General features: G+C 36.9%; 1 protein-coding gene across 1 annotated transcript; it reads left to right on the top strand.

Moving 5' to 3' along the window:
• Window positions 1-17: 17 nt before the first annotated feature.
• Window positions 18-16,784, top strand: LOC116862907 (dedicator of cytokinesis protein 7-like). The gene is made up of 5 exons (XM_032850358.1): window positions 18-287; window positions 642-785; window positions 2,594-2,700; window positions 13,229-13,396; window positions 16,328-16,784. Exons 1-5 carry the CDS (start codon window positions 99-101, stop codon window positions 16,368-16,370), a joined length of 651 nt encoding a protein of 216 aa, XP_032706249.1. The 5' UTR covers window positions 18-98; the 3' UTR covers window positions 16,371-16,784.
• The last annotated feature ends 723 nt before the right edge of the window (window positions 16,785-17,507 follow it).

The raw sequence follows: 17,507 nt of genomic DNA, 5'->3' as shown, positions 1-17,507 counted from the left end.
TGAATGATGATTTAACAGTGACAAAATGAAGGCCTTTTTCCCCCCCCCAGGCATACATTCAGATTACCTATGTGGAGCCGTACTTTGACACATATGAAATGAAGGACAGAATCACCTATTTTGACAAGAACTATAATCTTCGCCGTTTCATGTACTGTACGCCCTTCACTTTAGACGGCCGTGCCCATGGGGAACTTCATGAACAGTTTAAACGGAAGACCATTCTGACTACTTCTCATGCCTTTCCTTATATTAAGACAAGGGTCAATGTCACCCACAAAGAGGAGGTAAGTCCCCAGACGGGAATAGGATGAGCAAAACAAAGACATGGGAGCCACGTGAGAACTGTGTGGGTGTGGTATCTTGTGCCGCTGCTCACATGGCAGCGTCCGCGAACTTTGCCCATTCTTGAGTCATTAATTTGGGCTTCTTTTCTAAATCGCTAGTTTACCCTTGGCTTATGCTTTAAAAGGCTGGCTTTTTTTTTTTTTTCCACCCATTTAGGAATCTAAAGTTTGGATTTCTATTACTAGAAAACAGTTTATAGTTCATCTCCACTTTAAAAAAAAAAAGATTCTCTATCAGGCTCATTAAATAGTTTTCAGTCAGCGCATTGACCTAACAGATGTTATTTCACCCAGATCATCTTAACTCCAATTGAAGTTGCCATTGAGGACATGCAGAAAAAGACCCAGGAGTTGGCATTTGCAACACATCAGGATCCAGCGGACCCCAAAATGCTTCAGATGGTGCTCCAGGGGTCTGTAGGCACAACGGTGAATCAGGTGCGTGGTCCTCCATGATTTCAGGCATAAGTGGAATTGGAAATGATTCCATGAGTATGTTTCACAAAGGCCACGACCATCAGATTAAGTGGAAAGAGATACATGTTAGGAGTGGTTTGCAAAAGACACGAAGTATAAATGAAGATAGACTGAAAAAAATCTTTTTAGTATAGATGCAGTTATTAAGGTTTTCATGCCTGCCCTCTGTGCTGCTTGTATTTTTCTACTTATCTGTTCTTTTTTTTTTTTTAAGATTTTATTTATTTATTTGACAGAGAGAGATCACAAGTAGAGAAGCAGGCAGAAAGAGAGGGGCAAGCAGGCTCCCTGCTGAGCAGAGAGCCCTATGTGGGGCTTGATCCCAGGACCCTGAGATCATGACCCAAGCTGAAGGCAGAGGCTTAACCCACTGAGCCACCCAGGCGTCCTCCTTACCTGTTCTTAAACATTCTGTTAAGAAGGAACTGATTCACTTGACATGGCCTTTCCTTTAAAACCTTGTACTGAAAGAACGTGATCTTAAAAAGTCTCGTTTTTAGAGCTCAGATGGTACATGTGAATGCCTCCTTCCTTACATACTCCCTGAGGTTATCTTCTCCAGCTCTCCTTCACAGTGAGTCATGAGGAGGAAATAAGTAATGTGGAATTGCTTTGAAAATTTTAATAATATATGAGCATAAGATACAATTGTTGCTTTGTTATATGCAGATTAGGAGCCATCCCGTTATCTCCTTGTAGTGGGTTCATTCAAATCCTTTTACTGATGATTAGGGAATATTCTAGGGTAAGGGAAAATCCAGAAAGGCTTCAAGTAAGAACTCATATCACATATCTTACCTATATTTTAGGTTAAAGAAACAAAGCCAAAAAGTGCCCTCCCAAAGTAGAAACAAATATTTTTAATACCTTTACCCCTCAAAACACAAATGATTTGGGGGTTTTACTTCCAAATGATACAACACTCCAAGGGATCATCTTTTAATTTGCAGTGTTAGAACACATTTGGAATATTGAGGGGAGCTATTTTAGCAGAATCAAGTATCTAATAACCAGTGGCTTGACAACTGATTGCATCCAGGGTAAATTAAGGAATGTAAAATGTATAAGGCAAAAATGCATTGATGAATATAATAGTCCTTGAACCCCTACTCTTTTTCATTGAAAAATACTCATTGATTTAATTACAGTACCTAAGCATATAGATTTGACATTAGGAGAAGCTTAAGATATATGGCCAGAATCTGTCTGAGAAGGTTTTTTTGTATTTTGTACTTTTTTTTTTTTTAAGATTTTATTTATTTATTTGACAGACAGAGATCACAAGTAGGCAGAGAGGCAGGCAGAGAGAGAGGGGGAAGCAGGCTCCCTGCTGAGCAGAGAGCCCGATGCGGGCCTCGATCCCAGATCCTGAGATCATGACCTAAGCCGAAGGCAGAGGCTTTAACCCACTGAGCCACCCAGGCGCCCTGTATTTTGTTCTTAAAGATGTATTTATTTTAGAGAGAGGGAGTACACTCAAGGGTGGGGAGAGGCAGAGGTAGAGAGAGAGGGAGGGAGAGATCTCAAGCAGACTGCTTGCTGAGCCACAGCAGGACAGCGGATTCGATCTCATGACCCTGAGATCATGACCTGAACCAGAGTCTGATACTTAACTGACTGAGTTGTCTGGGTGCCCTGAGAAGTTTCAATATAGACATAGACGCATTAAGCTTAAATGCAGCCATCTCAGTGCTGAGAAAAAATCATTTAGGCATATTCTTCCTCTGATTTTAGAGAAGACAAAAACACACTTTTATTTTATTTTACAGGGGCCTTTGGAAGTTGCCCAGGTTTTTCTGTCTGAAATACCCAGTGACCCAAAGCTCTTCAGACATCATAATAAACTACGACTGTGCTTCAAAGATTTTACTAAAAGGTACTGAAGGCTTCCTGCGTAAAGACCCTCAAATTGAGAATGTCCAAACCACAGAATGGTGTGGGGGCTTAAGGGACCATTGAAGGGAGAAAAATCTAGGAAAGTGGCTCATGATGAGGAACAGTTTGTGCATGACTTACTATTCCTTCAGGGTGTATGTCCCCCCACCTCTAATACTTTATATTGCCATATTTTTAATTTTAAAGATTTAGAAAAGTGTAGACCCCCAATTTTTTTTAACTTGAAACTATTAGACTATTTAGCTGTTTAACCTGTGAGTTGTTGTTTATTGTGAACCTTCAGTGTGAAAGTTTTTGCTTCCCTTCCCTCAGGAAACACACAGGCAACAAACTTGGAAGCAGAAAATTTGTGTTCACATCTTGTCTCTGTCATTGTGTGTCCTATTTCAGGTCACTTAATCTCTGTGATCCTTCATTTTCTAATCTGTTAAATAAGGATGATCGTAATAATCTCCTTCCCAGAGGGAGGTTGTGCAAGTTAGATGAAATAATACATGGGTGTCTCAGGGTCCCCAGGACACCCCCAGTTTTAATGCTGTAGGAGGACTCATAGGAGTCTGCGTATAGCTGTAGTCACAGCTGTGATTGATTTCTATGGAAAGGGACAAAGTAAAATACTCACAGGGAAAAGGCACTGTGTTGGAAGCCTGGGGGGCTCCAGGTGTAGGCTCTGAAATCCTCTCTCAGGGGATTCACACAGGAGCCCCTGACTCCTCCCTCCGTGAGCTGGGATAGCATGCGTGAAATGTCGACCCAGAAGCTCACTAGGGAGTCCGTGCCCAGATTGTTGTTGGGGGCTATTCCTGTGGGCACCTTCTCCCTGGCAGATACCAGAATTCTGAAAGCAGGTGTTCAGCAGAAGCCATAATGTTTGTATAAATAGTGTAGGCACAGTGAGCCACTCTTATCTTCTGGAAACGATTACCTCCCGAAATCCCAACTCCCAGCTGCTAACCAAGGACCAACCTTGCAAATAGGCCTTTGAAGGATACCAGTCTCAGGCCTGCAGTTAACTCTCTTCTGCACAGATAATACTTGGCACATAATAAATAGGTGTTTGGTAAATATCAAATTTTGAAACAATAGGAAACAAACAGTCATTTATCAACTTGAGACTGATTTCTGCTTTACCAACACTGTAATGTAAGCTTGACAGTAGAGAGAATGATTAATTTTACAGGGGGATGCCCGGGAAGGTTTCCCAGAGAATTCGACATTTGATACGGACCTTGAAGGATGAGTATTAGTTTTTCAGGCAGAAACGTGGAGGAGAAGGGTCTACTTAATAGAAAAGAAAAAAACAGATCACGCGCAAAGTTTAGAGACTGTTCTGAGAAAGGTGAATAGTTTAATGAAGCTGGAACTCTGTAAAGTTTTTTTAACTCTGTAAAGACAAGCAGTCGGATACGGGGTAAGTCAACCTAGACTGGACCATAAGAGAGCCTTGTGTACCATTCAGGAAATGACATGATGGTCACCTAACGACGTGGCTTTGGAACCCGGTCTTTGACTCCTTGTTATGGTTTCTCTTATCAAGTCAGTCACTGAACAGCTTTATCAGGGTTAGAAATAATATCACATCTCTTTTGCCATCATAAAATTATGAGGAATGCTAACAAGTTCAAGTATTTTAGAATGGAATTTCCCCCATTCTCATTGCAATAGCTATCATGAATTGTCAGTTTCTCCTGCCTGAACATGGTGACTGTCTTTTTAAAAGGCTTCAGAAAGCTTCATTGGAAATCTGAGATTCCAGAATCTTATTATTAGGCCAGATTATCTTCTCAGTTTGGTTTTAGGAGACAACAGAAAACATAGCTTCTAATGTATGGAATAGATGAACTGTGGTGGTAAAATAAAGAAATCTACTTTATACTTGTAGAATTGACTGATTTCTAGCATTTTTTTAAGATTATTTATTTAGTTATTTAGTTATTTATTTGACAGAGATCTCAAGTAGGCAGAGAGGCAGACAGACAGGCAGGGTGGGGGTTGCGGGGGGAAGCAGGCTCCCCGCCAAGCAGAGAGCCCGATGCGGGGCTTGATCCCAGGACCCTGAGATCATGACCTGAGCCGAAAGCAGAGGCTTAACCCACTGAGTCACCCAGGCACATCTAGCATTATTTTTATTATTAGGGAAGTTTTGGAGAACAACCAAAACCACTCTGTTATCTTTGTGTGCCGGATGATCTTGGAACAATACATACTAGTTTAGGGCCTAGACATTTAAGTAGAGACGGTTATTTCTTTTTTTGCTGTTGTTTTGACTACATTTTAAATCACATGTCCTCCTCCTTATGTATGTTGTTGATAAGGTGATGAATTTCTGTAGTCTGCTGGTCTTTTTAAGTATTACCAACTTAGAGAAGGTTTTCTTCTTAAATGACAAAAAGAAGAAAACCTTCTACATAATATAAACCTTATCAAGAAAGTTATAGCCATTTTTGTTACTGTTTTGTTCAAGTCATGCTATCTTTTTAATTTTTGTTACATATTATTTTTTATATCATATGCATATGTTTATAAAGCTCACTCACAGTATATATATAATCTTTTTATTTTTCAATTAAAGTTAAAACTTTGTAATGGTTATATTATATCAAATATTTGAATTTAAGTTGAATTTAAGTGTGCTGTGATTCACCAGTGCATTGGATCTTTCTTTTTTTTTTTTTTTGAGTATAGTTGGCACATAATGTTACATTAGTTTCCAGGGTACAACATAGTGATTCACCTTCTCTATACCTTATGCTGTGCTCACAGGTGTAGCTACTGTCTGTCATTGTACACTAGAACAATACCATTGACTATGCTCCCTAAGCTGGGCCTTTTATGCCTATGACCTACTCATTGCATAACTGAAAGCATGTGTCTCCCAATCCCCTTTACCTCTACTGCACTTCCCCCTAGCATCTATTAGTTTGTTCTCTGTATTTGTAGTCTGATTCTGGGGCTTATTCCACCTAGGAAAATACCCTCTACGTCCACTCATGTTGTTACAAATGGCAAGATACCCTCCTTTTTATGGCTGAGTGATATTCCTCTGTGTGTGTGTGTGTGTGTGTGTGTGTGTGTGTGTGTGTATCACATCTTCTTTATCCACTTATCTATCAGTGGACACTTAGGTTGCTTCCATATCTTGGCTAATGTAAATAATGCTGCAGTAAACATAGGGACGCAAGTATCTTTACAAATTAGTGTTTTCATTTTCTTTAGGTAAATACTCCATAGTGAAATTATTGGATCATACGGTATTTCTGTTAATTTTTTGAGGAACCTCTATTCTATTTTCCACAGTGGCTGTACCTCTTTTTTTCTTTTGTTAAAATTTTAATCTAAGATGACTGAGCCAAAGTACATGAACATTTTTATTGGCCCTTAATACATCATGCATTGCACAAAGTTTCTAAGTATTAAAAGTGTCAAGTATGCAAGTGTACTTTGCTCTAAACAATGCTGTTTAGGTAGGGTATCTGTTGTTAATCAGTTTAAATGGTACTTTAGTTTGCATTGATTTATTCCTAAAAACAGTGAACACTTTTGTATGTGTTCACTTTTTATATTTTGGGGTTTATCTTTTAAAACTTGTTTTCATTAAATCTTTAATAGATTCAGTATAGTATTTATATTATTTGCTATTAAAGAATAGGGAGAAAAAAAATCATGTACCTACCCACCCTGCCTAAGAAATAGCGTTCTCTTTGCTTTGAGATCTCCTCCTCATATGTTCTTCTCTAATAACATCTCTCCTTTCCTTTAGAGGTAACCACTATCATGAATTTGATATTATTTACTTTATTGTCTTTATTGTTTTATTATAAATGAGTATTATTCTTTAATACACTACTTCATTTTGCATGTTGTTTATATAAATGGATAGTGAATATAATTCTGTGACTTGCTCTTTTCAGTGTTTGTGAGATATACCTATAATGTTTCTTCAATCTATTTTTATATCTTGTGTTGTATGAATATGCCCTGATTTATTAATTTTTCTGTTAGTGGATATTTGGTGGTTTCCTGTGTTTTTGTTTTTAGTTACAAAGAGTACTACTCAAATATCCCTCTGTTTCTGAATTGACAAGAGATTTCCCAGGAGTTAATAAACCTAAAAGTAGTGTTGGTTCATAGGTTTAACTTCAGCCAGATAATGCCATGTTTTTCCCCAAGGTGTGTGAGCCATTATACATAAAGGAGCTGGAAAAAGAACAAATAAAACCCCCAACCAGCAGAAAGGAAGGAAATAATAAAGATTAGAGCAGAGATAAATGATATGGAAACTCAAACAATAGATCAATAAAACCAGGAGCTGGTCCTTTGAAAAGATCAGAATTGATAAATTTTCACACAGATGCAGCAAGAAGAAAAAAGAGAGGAGTCAAATAAGCAAAATCATAAATGAAAGGGGACAAGTAACAACCAATACCACAGAAATATAAACAATTACAGGAAAATATTATGAAAAATTACGTGTCAACAAATTTGAAAACCTTGGAAGAAATGGATAAATTCCTAGAAACATAACAACCTACCAAAACTGAAGCAGGAAGAAATAGAAAATTTGAGCACAGTGATTACCAGCAATGAAATTGAATCCGTAATAAAGAAACTCCCAACAGACAAAAGTCCAGGACCGGATGGCTTCACAAGTGAATTCTACCAAAAGTTTAAGGAATACCTGTTCTTCTCAAACTATTCCAAAAAACAGAAGAGGAAGGAGAACTTTTTTTTTTTTTTTTTTTTAAAGATTTTATTTATTTATTTATTTGACAGAGAGAGAGAGAGAGCACAAGTAGACAGAGAGGCAGGCAGAGAGAGGGGGAAGCAGGCTCACCGCCGAGCAGAGAACCCGATGCGGGGCTCGATCCCAGGACCCTGAGATCATGACCTGAGCCGAAGGCAGAGGCTTAACCCACTGAGCCACCCAGGTGCCCCAGGAAGGAGAACTTTTGAAATCATTCTATGAGGCTGGCATTACCCTGATACTAAACCCAGATAAACACCACAAAAAGAACCACAGGCTAATATCTAATGAACATAGATGCAAAAATCCTCAGCAAAATACTAGTAAACTGAATCCAACAATATGTTTTAAAAAATCATTTGCCACAATCAGGTGGAATTTATTCCTGGAATGCAATGATGGTTCAGTATTCTGAAATCAATCAACATGATACATCACATTGATAAGAGAGGATAAAAACCATAGGATCATTTCAATAGATGCAGAAAAAGTATTTGACAAAGTACAACATCCATTCTTGATAAAAACCCTCAACAAGGTAGGTCTAGAGGGAACGAACATAATAACATAATAAATTGGTAAGGAAGGAGTAAAACTTGCACTATTTGCAGAATGACATGATACTATATATAGAAAATCCTAATATCTCTACCAAAAAACTACTAGAACTGATAGATGAATTCAATGAAGTTTCAGGGTGCAGAATCGATGTACAAAAATCTCTTATATTTTTATACATTAATAATGAAGCAGCAGAAAGAGAAATTAAGAAAGCAGTCTCATTTACAGTTGCACCAAAAACAATAAAATACCCAGGAATAAACCAAAGAGGTGAAAGACCTGTACTCTGAAAACTATTAAACATTGATAAGAGAAATTGAAGTTGACAGAAAGGAATGGAAAGAGGAAATGCTCATGGAAGCATGCACGCGCGCGTGCGCGCGCGCACACACACACACACACAGCTACCCAAAGCATTTTAAAAATTTATTGCAGTCTCTATCAAAATACCCACAACGTTTCTTTTAAAGTTTTATATATTTAAGTAATCTCTGTACCCAGCATGTGCCTTCACCTCACGACATCGAGATCAAGAGTTGCTCACTTTTCCAACTCACCAACAGCATTTTTCACAGAACTAGAACAAATAATCCTAAAATTTGTATGGAACCACAAAGGACCCCAAATAGTCAAAACTGTCTTGAAAAAGAAAAACAAAACTGGAGGTATCACAGTTCCAGACTCAAGTTATATTACAATGCTGTAGTAATCAGAAGAGTATGGGACTGGCACAAAAGTAAACTCATAGATCAATGGAACAGAATAGAAGACCCAGAAATAAGCCCACAATTATATGGTCAGTTAGTCTTAAGCAAGGAGGAAAGAATATGCCATGGAAAGAAGTCTCTTCAACAAATGGTGTTGGGAAAACCCAACAGCTACATGCAGAAAAGTGAAATGGGACCACTGTTTTTCACCACACACAAAAATAAACTCAAAATGGATTAAAGACCTAAATGTGAGACCCAGAACCATTAAAATCCTAGAAGAGAGTACAGACAGTAATTTCTTTGACATCAATCATAGCAACATTTTTCTAGATAAGTCTCCTAAAGCAAGGGAAATAAAAACAAAAATAAACTATTGGGACCGCATTAAAATTAAACATTTCTGCCCAGCAAAGAAAACAACAAAAACTAAAGGCAACCTGTGGAATGGGAGGAGATATTTGCAAATGATGTATCTGATAAAGGGTAAGTATCCAAAATATGTAAAGAGGGGCGCCTGGGTGGCTCAGTGGGTTAAAGCCTCTGCCTTCGGCTCAGGTCATGATCCCAGGGTCCTGGGATCAAGCCCCGCATTGGGCTCTCTGCTCCACAGGGAGCCTGCTTCCTCCCCTCCCTCTCTCTGCCTGCCTCTCTGCCTACTTGTGATCTCTCTCTCTCTCTCTGTCAAATAAATTAAAAAATTAAAAAAAAATATGTAAAGAAATGATACAACTCAACACCCAAAGAAACCCTAATAGTCCAATTGAAAAATGGGCAGAAGACATGAATAGGAATTTCTCCAAAGAAGACATCCAGGTGGCTGACAAGCACATGAAAAGATGATCATCACCACCATCAGGGAAACGCACATGAAAACTATACCTCACAACTCTCAGAATGGCTAAAATCAACAACAGAAGAAACACCAGCCATTTGCCATGATGTGGAGAAAAAGGAACTCTAGTGCATTACTGATGGGAATGCAAACTGGTGCAACCATTATGGAAAACAGTATGGAGTTTCTTCAGAAAGCTAAAAATAGAACTACCCTATGATGTAGTAATTGCACTACTGGGTATTTACCCAAAAAAAACACACAAAAACACTAATTCAGAGGGATACATGTACCTCTGTGTTTATTGCAGTATTATTTACATTAGCCAAATTATGGAAGCAGCCCAAATGCTCATAGATAGATGAGCAGATAAAGAAGAGGTGGTTTATACACACACACACACACACACACACACACACACCAGAATATTACTCAGCCATAAAAAAATGAAATCTTGGTATTTGCAACAACATGGATGGAGCTAGAGAGTATAACACTGAGAAATACGTTGGTCAGAAAAAGACAAATACAACATGATTTCACTCGTATGTGGGATTTAAGAAACGAAACCATTAAGCAAAGGGGGAAAAAAAGGAAGACAGGGAAACCAAGAAACAGACTCTTAATTATAGAGAACAAACTGATGGTTTCCAGAGGGGGGGAGGATTAAAGAGTATATTTATCATGATCAGCACTGAGTAATGTATAGACTATGTCGAATCACTATATTGTACACCTGAAACCAGTATAAAACTATATGTTAACTATACTGAAGTTAAAATTAAAAACTTTTAAGAACTTAGAAACAAAGTGTTTTTGAAGACAAATTTAAATCCTACCGGTATTTGAGAGTTCATCTTGCCATATAACTACTACTACTTTGTATTCTCTAACGGTTTAACTTTTACCAGTTTGATGGGTATGATTATGGATTATGGATTAAATTTGCATTTCTCACTTTTTAAAAGATTTATTTATTTGATGGAGAGAGAAATCACAAGTAGGCAGAGAGAGTGGGGAGCAGGCTCCCTGCTGAGCAGAGGGCCCGATGCAGGGCTCGATCCCAGGACCCAAAGACCATGACCTGAGCTGAAGGCAGAGGCTCAACCCACTGAGCCACCCAGGCACCCCTGCATTTCTCTTTTTCAAAGAGGTCAAATATCTTGCCATGTGTTTGTTAGCCATTTCACCTTCCTCTCTGTAAAGTTACATATCGGTCCTTTGCTTTCCTAATGGATTCTTTTCCTTACTGATTTTTGAGTATTTACATAATCTGGATATATACTTTATTATTTGTAAGTATCACAAATATCTGAATTTGGGGCTTACAACTTTTTTTTTAAGAAGCTCTTTAATGTAGCGAAAGGATTCAGCCTTTTCTTTATGACTACTGCTTTTTGTATCTTAGATTACTTTTTGGGTGAAGTTGTAGTAGTAATTTTTATTTTTAGATTTTATTTATTTGACAAAGAGAGCACGCACAAACAGGGAGAACAGAGGGGGAGGGAGAAGCAGACTCTCTGTGGAGCGAGCAGCCCGATGTAGGGCTCTATCCTAGGAGGACTCAGGGATCATGACCGTAGCTGAAGGCAGACCCTTAACTGACTGAGCCACCCAGGCACCCCCGTCATAGTAGTAGTCTATATTGACTTCTAAAACCCAATATAATGGTATCTCTAAAATTTCAATATGGGTTAAACAAAAGGGGGAAAAGGCAAAAATGGCTTATTTTATTTTTTTAAATCCACTTGCAGTTGATTTTTGAGGATGGTTCAAGGGGATTAGTTTGACTTTTGTGCATACTGATAATTGATAATTATCTGGATATCATTTATTAATTGTGGTGTGAATTGGGGTCAGATTTCTTTTCCATATGGATATCCAGTTGACACAGCACCACTTATTTCAAAAATTGCCCTTTCTCTTCTGCTTTGTGGTATTATTATAAAGTATAATAAATATTATAAATCAGGTGCTCGTGTTGGTATGCATCTGTTTCTGCGATCTTATCTTCCATTATTCTCTTCCTCTCTTCTTGAGCCAATATCATGGTCTCTTAATTACTGCAGCTTTGATATCTAGTAGAGCAGTTTCTCTCACCTTTTGTTCAAGGACTATTTTGGGCCCTTCTCCTTTTCATATAAATTACAGAATCAATTTATCATTCCCTCCACCTCTCTACCCCCCTAAAACTAATAACCTGAATCTGTAGATAAGTTGGCAGAGAGTTGGAACTTCTTTAGAACTTGACTCTTCCAGTCCATGAATGTGACCTAGTTCTCACTTAGATCTTTTGTTTTCTTAATATTTTGATTTTCTGTAGAGGCTTTACATATCTTGATTTTATTCCTTGGCAATTCATACTTTTATGCTTTTGTTAATATCTTTTAGAATTATATTTTGTTTGCTGGTATACAGAGTGCAGTTGAATTCTATAAGCATAAAAGAGGATATTGCCAGACTCACTTGTTAATTCTAATAATTTATCTGTAGAATTTTTTCCCTTTTAAATCAGGAACAAGAAAGTGATGTCCTCTATCACACTGCTATTCAGAATAACATAGTACTGGAGCTTTGAAACATCACTGTAAAAAGGGGAAAAAATGCTCACCATCGAGGATAGTGTTTTCTTCAGGTTTTTTATAGATGCTTTGAGTTAGGTTAAAGAAGTTCCCACCTATTTTTGTTATGCTGAATTTTCATCATGACAAATTTTAGAGTGTTATCAAAGGGGTGTGTGTGACATTGGTGGAACAGTTTGCTATTGTCTTGCTTGTTGGAGTTTTGCAACTGTGTTTATGGGGAGATTAAAATACACTTTTTTCTTTTTAGTTCCATTAGGTTTTGGTATCCCAGCCTTGAAATAGGAGTTGAGACTCTTCTCAGAAATACACTTCCCCACCACCACCCCATACTGTAGAATAATTGTGTTACACTGGGATTGCCTGTTCTTAAGATGTTTAGTAGAATTTGCAGTTTGTTTTCTGTGTGTAAAGATTGTGATTTGACTTCAGGTTTGTTCTGTTCTTTTTAAGTTGCTAAGCTCTTTGCTTTTAGCTTTAAAAAAAAAAAAATTAAGACTATACATTTTCCTCTGAACATCACTTAGCTACAATTCTGTTAAGTAGTGATATGTGTACATTGGTTGTTAGTTTTTTTTTTTTTTTTCTTCTGTTAAGTGTTTGAAACAGCGAGCTATGTGTACATTGTTTAACATCCTACTACTTGATCTGTTAGGGTCCAGGTACTTTTTCTTAAATATCTGAATAAATTGGACAAAGGATTGTTATCAAGGACTATTCATTTAAGCAGCTTATTTGAATATCAGCAGACCACTGTGCCAGATGCCATTGTTGGTACATGAATGAGTAGGGTAAAATCCCTTAAAGAGCTTTTAGTCTGATGGTGATATGTGAGAAAATGACTTAAGTTTTAACATTCAAAAATATATAATTTTTAGTTAAATGAAGACGGTTAAGTGAATGTTAGTGTAAAAGAACTCAAGTTCATCTCTGTCCCCTGCCTTACCCCCAATGCAAGAGTGAATATTTAATGTTCCAATGAAAAACTGAATGACATTATCATGGTGAATGTGTGTAGTAGCATCCAGTTCTCAGACTGTGCCAGAAGAAATCTTTTGGTAACACGCTGTTTTTCCTAGGTGTGAGGATGCCTTAAGAAAAAATAAGAGCCTAATTGGGCCTGATCAAAAGGAGTATCAAAGGGAACTGGAGAGAAACTATCATCGCCTTAAAGAGGCCTTACAGCCTCTGATAAACAGAAAGATCCCTCAGTTATACAAGGCAGTATTACCTGTCACCTGCCACAGGTATGCTCATTTTTTCCTATTATTTTGGATATCTTCAGGAAAATGAAATCCGCTCGAATTGTTCAATAATAATGAATTAGTGTAAATTTTATTACGTGGTTTCAGATATTGTCTCTTGAAACTTAGGAAGTTCAACTAGCCTATTATGAATAACCCTGTTATGAATCAACCTTCAAGATAGAAGTCAGTTCTTTCTGTAATTTGAGAATAATAAAGTTGTGTTAAAGAATAATAAAGTTGTGTTAAATATGCATACTAACCAAGACACAATAGTCTGGCCTCCGAAAGCTATTTCTTTTAGGCCTGTTATACTTTATTTATATAGCAGAATTTACTAGAATGTATCAAGAGCCAAATACTCATTTTCCTTGGCCCTAAGAGTAAAATAGTATTACAGTATGTTCTTCTATATTTGTGTTAAAGTAGGTGGCCCCATTGAGTATTTTTCTCCACTAATTGTGAGAAATAAAATAATACTTACCTTTAAGAGGTTGTTATAGAAATTAAATTTTAGGCATGTGAATTTCGAAGGACAGTGTTAAAACAGCACCTGAATTCTGAAGAGGGCATAACTGTTAAACTTTAACTGCCCTTTTTTTTCATTTTGAAATCCAAATATACATATAACCACTGAATATTTTACCACCCTTTTCTTTGAACTAACAACAGTAAAGCTATTACATTGTTAATAAGTTAATATCTGGAAGACCTCTGAAGTTGCTTATATGAAAATAGAATGTATGTGCATGGTAGAACATGCTACAAAAGTGAAATGAGCTATTTGATCATCTGGAAATTAGTCCCTGTTCTTCAGTGATGTAGAAAAAAAATCACACATGCATTCAAAGAAGGTCTACTAAGGGCCTGCTGTAGGTCATGTCCCCTACATGGAGCATTGTTGTAGCTGTACAGTAACAGACGGAGATGGGGGCCTTTCTAAATTCGTCTCTCTCAAGGATAGAGAACAAACCGAGGGTTGATGGAGGGGCTGGGGAATGGGTATTAAAGATGGCAGTTGTTACGATGAGCGCTGGGTATTTTAAGTGATGAATCACTGAATTCTACTCTAGAAACCAATTTGCACTGTATGTTAACTAAAATTTAAATTAAAAAATCCTGTCTCTGGCAAAATATAATTTGCATCCACCATCTTATAACTGATACATTTCCTCTTAAAATTCTCAGTGGGAAGCAGTGCCAGTCCCCTCTACTTTGTGCTTCCCTTCAGTCTTTTTGGAATTTTTGCCTCCTTGTTGCCTTTACCCACCTCCTCTTAACTCACTGGTCCAAGGTCCTGGGAAGAGGGTACTGGGTCCTTGACATAATCAGGCCCTTTGGGAATGCTAGTCTTGCTTCCTTCAAATTTGCAGCCCATTTTAGTGGAAACATTGTTATCATTCCAATCTAAAGGAGTTTTTCCCTTAACACTGTAATCCCGAGTTTTGCCTTCCTCTGTGATCTATGTTATGGTCAGTCCCCCAAGCTTTTCTTAATATTGTTCTTTTGGAATTAACGAACACACTTTGGTGCGGGGGCTGCTGGTGTGGTGAACAGTGTCTAGCTTTCAAGGCTGGTATTTTCCCTGGAACCAGAAAACCAAGCTTTGAGATTCAAAAATGATCTTTTTGTACCTGCCCTCACTTTTCTTGGAGATTTAAGCCTCAGGGTTTAACCTTAATTGGAGGAAGGATAAACTGAAAGAAACCAGTTTCAGAATAGAGAAAAAGATATTAAGAGGTATTGAAGAACATTATCCTCTTCACTGTTAATTTCTTGAGAACTTAGAAAATAGCATTTTCATTGAATCTGAATTTTGCTGATTAACATAACCTGGAATATTATTTTGCAGTAGGCTTAAAAGCTATTAAGAGGGTCGGTCTTGAAGTGTGACCTTGGAACACGTGGAAGGGTGTCCCTGAAACCCTGTGAGGTTTCTACCAAAGGTTTTTCACTTTTTTCACTCTCATTCTTAAGAGTTTTCCAGAGACTACATGCAATATGAATATTGTGAAAGATTGAATGCAGTAGCAGGTATGAGAATTTAGGCTTTCTAGAATTTAGGCTTTCTATGAGCTAGACATTTAATAAATGTCTATAATAATAAGAATGCCACGCTCCTAAAATTCTTACGAGTTTTTAAAAACAGTGCTATTTATAGTGACGTGTAATGGGTTATTTTATTAAATAATAATTTAAAATTTCCTTAATAATTTCTAGTATAGTGAGTATCAATGTAGAATCCACTTTCAAAAGCTTCTTGGGGTCCTCAATTTTTAAGTGTAAAAAGGACCTAACGCCGAGGGAGGAGTTTGAGAACTGCTTAACTCTTAGGATTTAAAATTGTAAATAACCAGCACCTGCCTTTTTCTTTTTTTTTTTTTTTTTTTTTTTTTTTTTTTTTCTTTTTTTTTTTAAGATTTTATTTATTTATTCGACAGAGAGATATCACAAGTAGACAGAGAGGCAGGCAGAGAGAGAGAGAGAGAGAGAGAGAGAGAGAGAAGCAGGCTCCCTGCTGAGTAGAGAGCCCGATGCGGGACTCGATCCCAGGACCCTGAGATCATGACCTGAGCCGAAGGCAGCGGCTTAACCCACTGAGCCACCCAGGCACCCTGCCTTTTTCTTTTTAATAATCACAAATCTTTTTCTGAAATCTCTCACCTTATTCCTTGCTCCTGTTTCATCACAATATCTAATTTGGACAAATGAGTAAATGGTCAATGCATTTGGCAAAGTGGTTACTGTAATATACTTTTGATCTATAAAACCAGAATATATAAAGCAGAATGTATAGGATGGACATGTAACTTGAAAGTTAGTAACTCTGATGGCAAAACTTTGAGATAGCTCTGCAGAAAGAAGTCTGTAAAGCATAGTTTAAAGAAATATGCAAAACTTATTTATACTTATATCCTTTCATTTTCTCCCCAGAGATTCCTTCAGTCGGATGAGCCTGCGCAAAATGGATCTTTAAAATAAATGTACTTGTCTTACTCATTTGAAGAGAGCCATGTATTCAACACTGAGTGTGAAAAGATTTATTGAAAAACAGGACTTGGGGCTTAATTCTGGAAATTCTAGCATTAATTTACTACTCATTGAAGAATGTGGTGGCCAAAACAGTATCAAATGTAGATCACTGAGGTTTGAGAATCATGGCCATGGTTTCTCATGTTCTGGTAATATGCTGTTATCTTTTTTTAAGACTCAAAAGTAATGACTCACTATACATTTACTATTATTTATACCATAGCTAATGTTAAATTTATTTACTTTAAGTTTGTATTTTTTAATTTATATTACCATTTATAGATTCATTTTGGAACCATTTTAAATGTAGTAATGCTTATTTTAAAGGTACTATTAAATATGTGAACGTTTACACTAATTTTACTGAGACTTTAAAAATTATTATTGACAAAAGCAGAGAATCTTGAGTTGATTCAAGAACTAGTTCCAAAACTAGCAAAGTTTTAAAAATGAAAATTGACATTGTACAGGCCAAAGAGCCCAAAATTAATGAATAAATGGGTATAGATAGATATGGATAACTGGTTTGTGAAGTCTTAAAACAGGTTTCTAAGTTATTTTCCACTTACAAACAAAAAAAAAACAGAGCCAAAAACAAACAACAAAAACAACCAGGGATTTAGGATAAATTATAGAGTAACTTTACCTGATGAAACTTTTGTCTGTAACAATTAAATACTGGGATAGCTGCTACCAGTCACAGTAGCTTAAATCTTTGACTCTGAGTCTTGTTATACTGATAATATGAACTTCATGACTTTGAGCAACTAGTGAATGATTCCCGTGTTTCAAATTAAACAAGCCAGTCATTTTATGAGTTTGGTCATTTAAACTGGTAAACTAGAAATCTACTTTAGAGTTATCTTACATCACCATAAAAAGGACACCGAGAGCTGGTGTTTGATTTTAATCTACCAGTTGAATGAAAAGTTTAATTTTTTAACACCTATATAAACTTTAAAATTAGCTGTTTTAAGAACTAATTTAAAGTAACTTTGACATGAAAAACTAAGGCAAAAATCCTTTTGAAAATATTTATTGCAATTACTTTGGGCCAGGTTTATCCAAAAAACTACCTATT

This window comes from Lontra canadensis, unplaced genomic scaffold (assembly GCF_010015895.1).
Source record: "Lontra canadensis isolate GAN:19392208 unplaced genomic scaffold, GSC_riverotter_1.0 scaffold374, whole genome shotgun sequence".
NCBI lineage: Eukaryota > Metazoa > Chordata > Mammalia > Carnivora > Mustelidae > Lontra > Lontra canadensis.
This window is presented reverse-complemented; position numbering and strand designations above follow the sequence as displayed.

Bases quoted from the DNA above. Each gene is read 5' to 3' on its own strand.
- LOC116862907 (XM_032850358.1), top strand. From the start codon at position 99: ATGAAGGACAGAATCACCTATTTTGACAAGAACTATAATCTTCGCCGT. The intron at 2,701-13,228 runs GTACTGAAGGCT...TGTTTTTCCTAG, and splicing joins TTCAAAGATTTTACTAAAAG to GTGTGAGGATGCCTTAAGAA. The intron at 13,397-16,327 runs GTATGCTCATTT...TTTTCTCCCCAG, and splicing joins TTACCTGTCACCTGCCACAG to AGATTCCTTCAGTCGGATGA.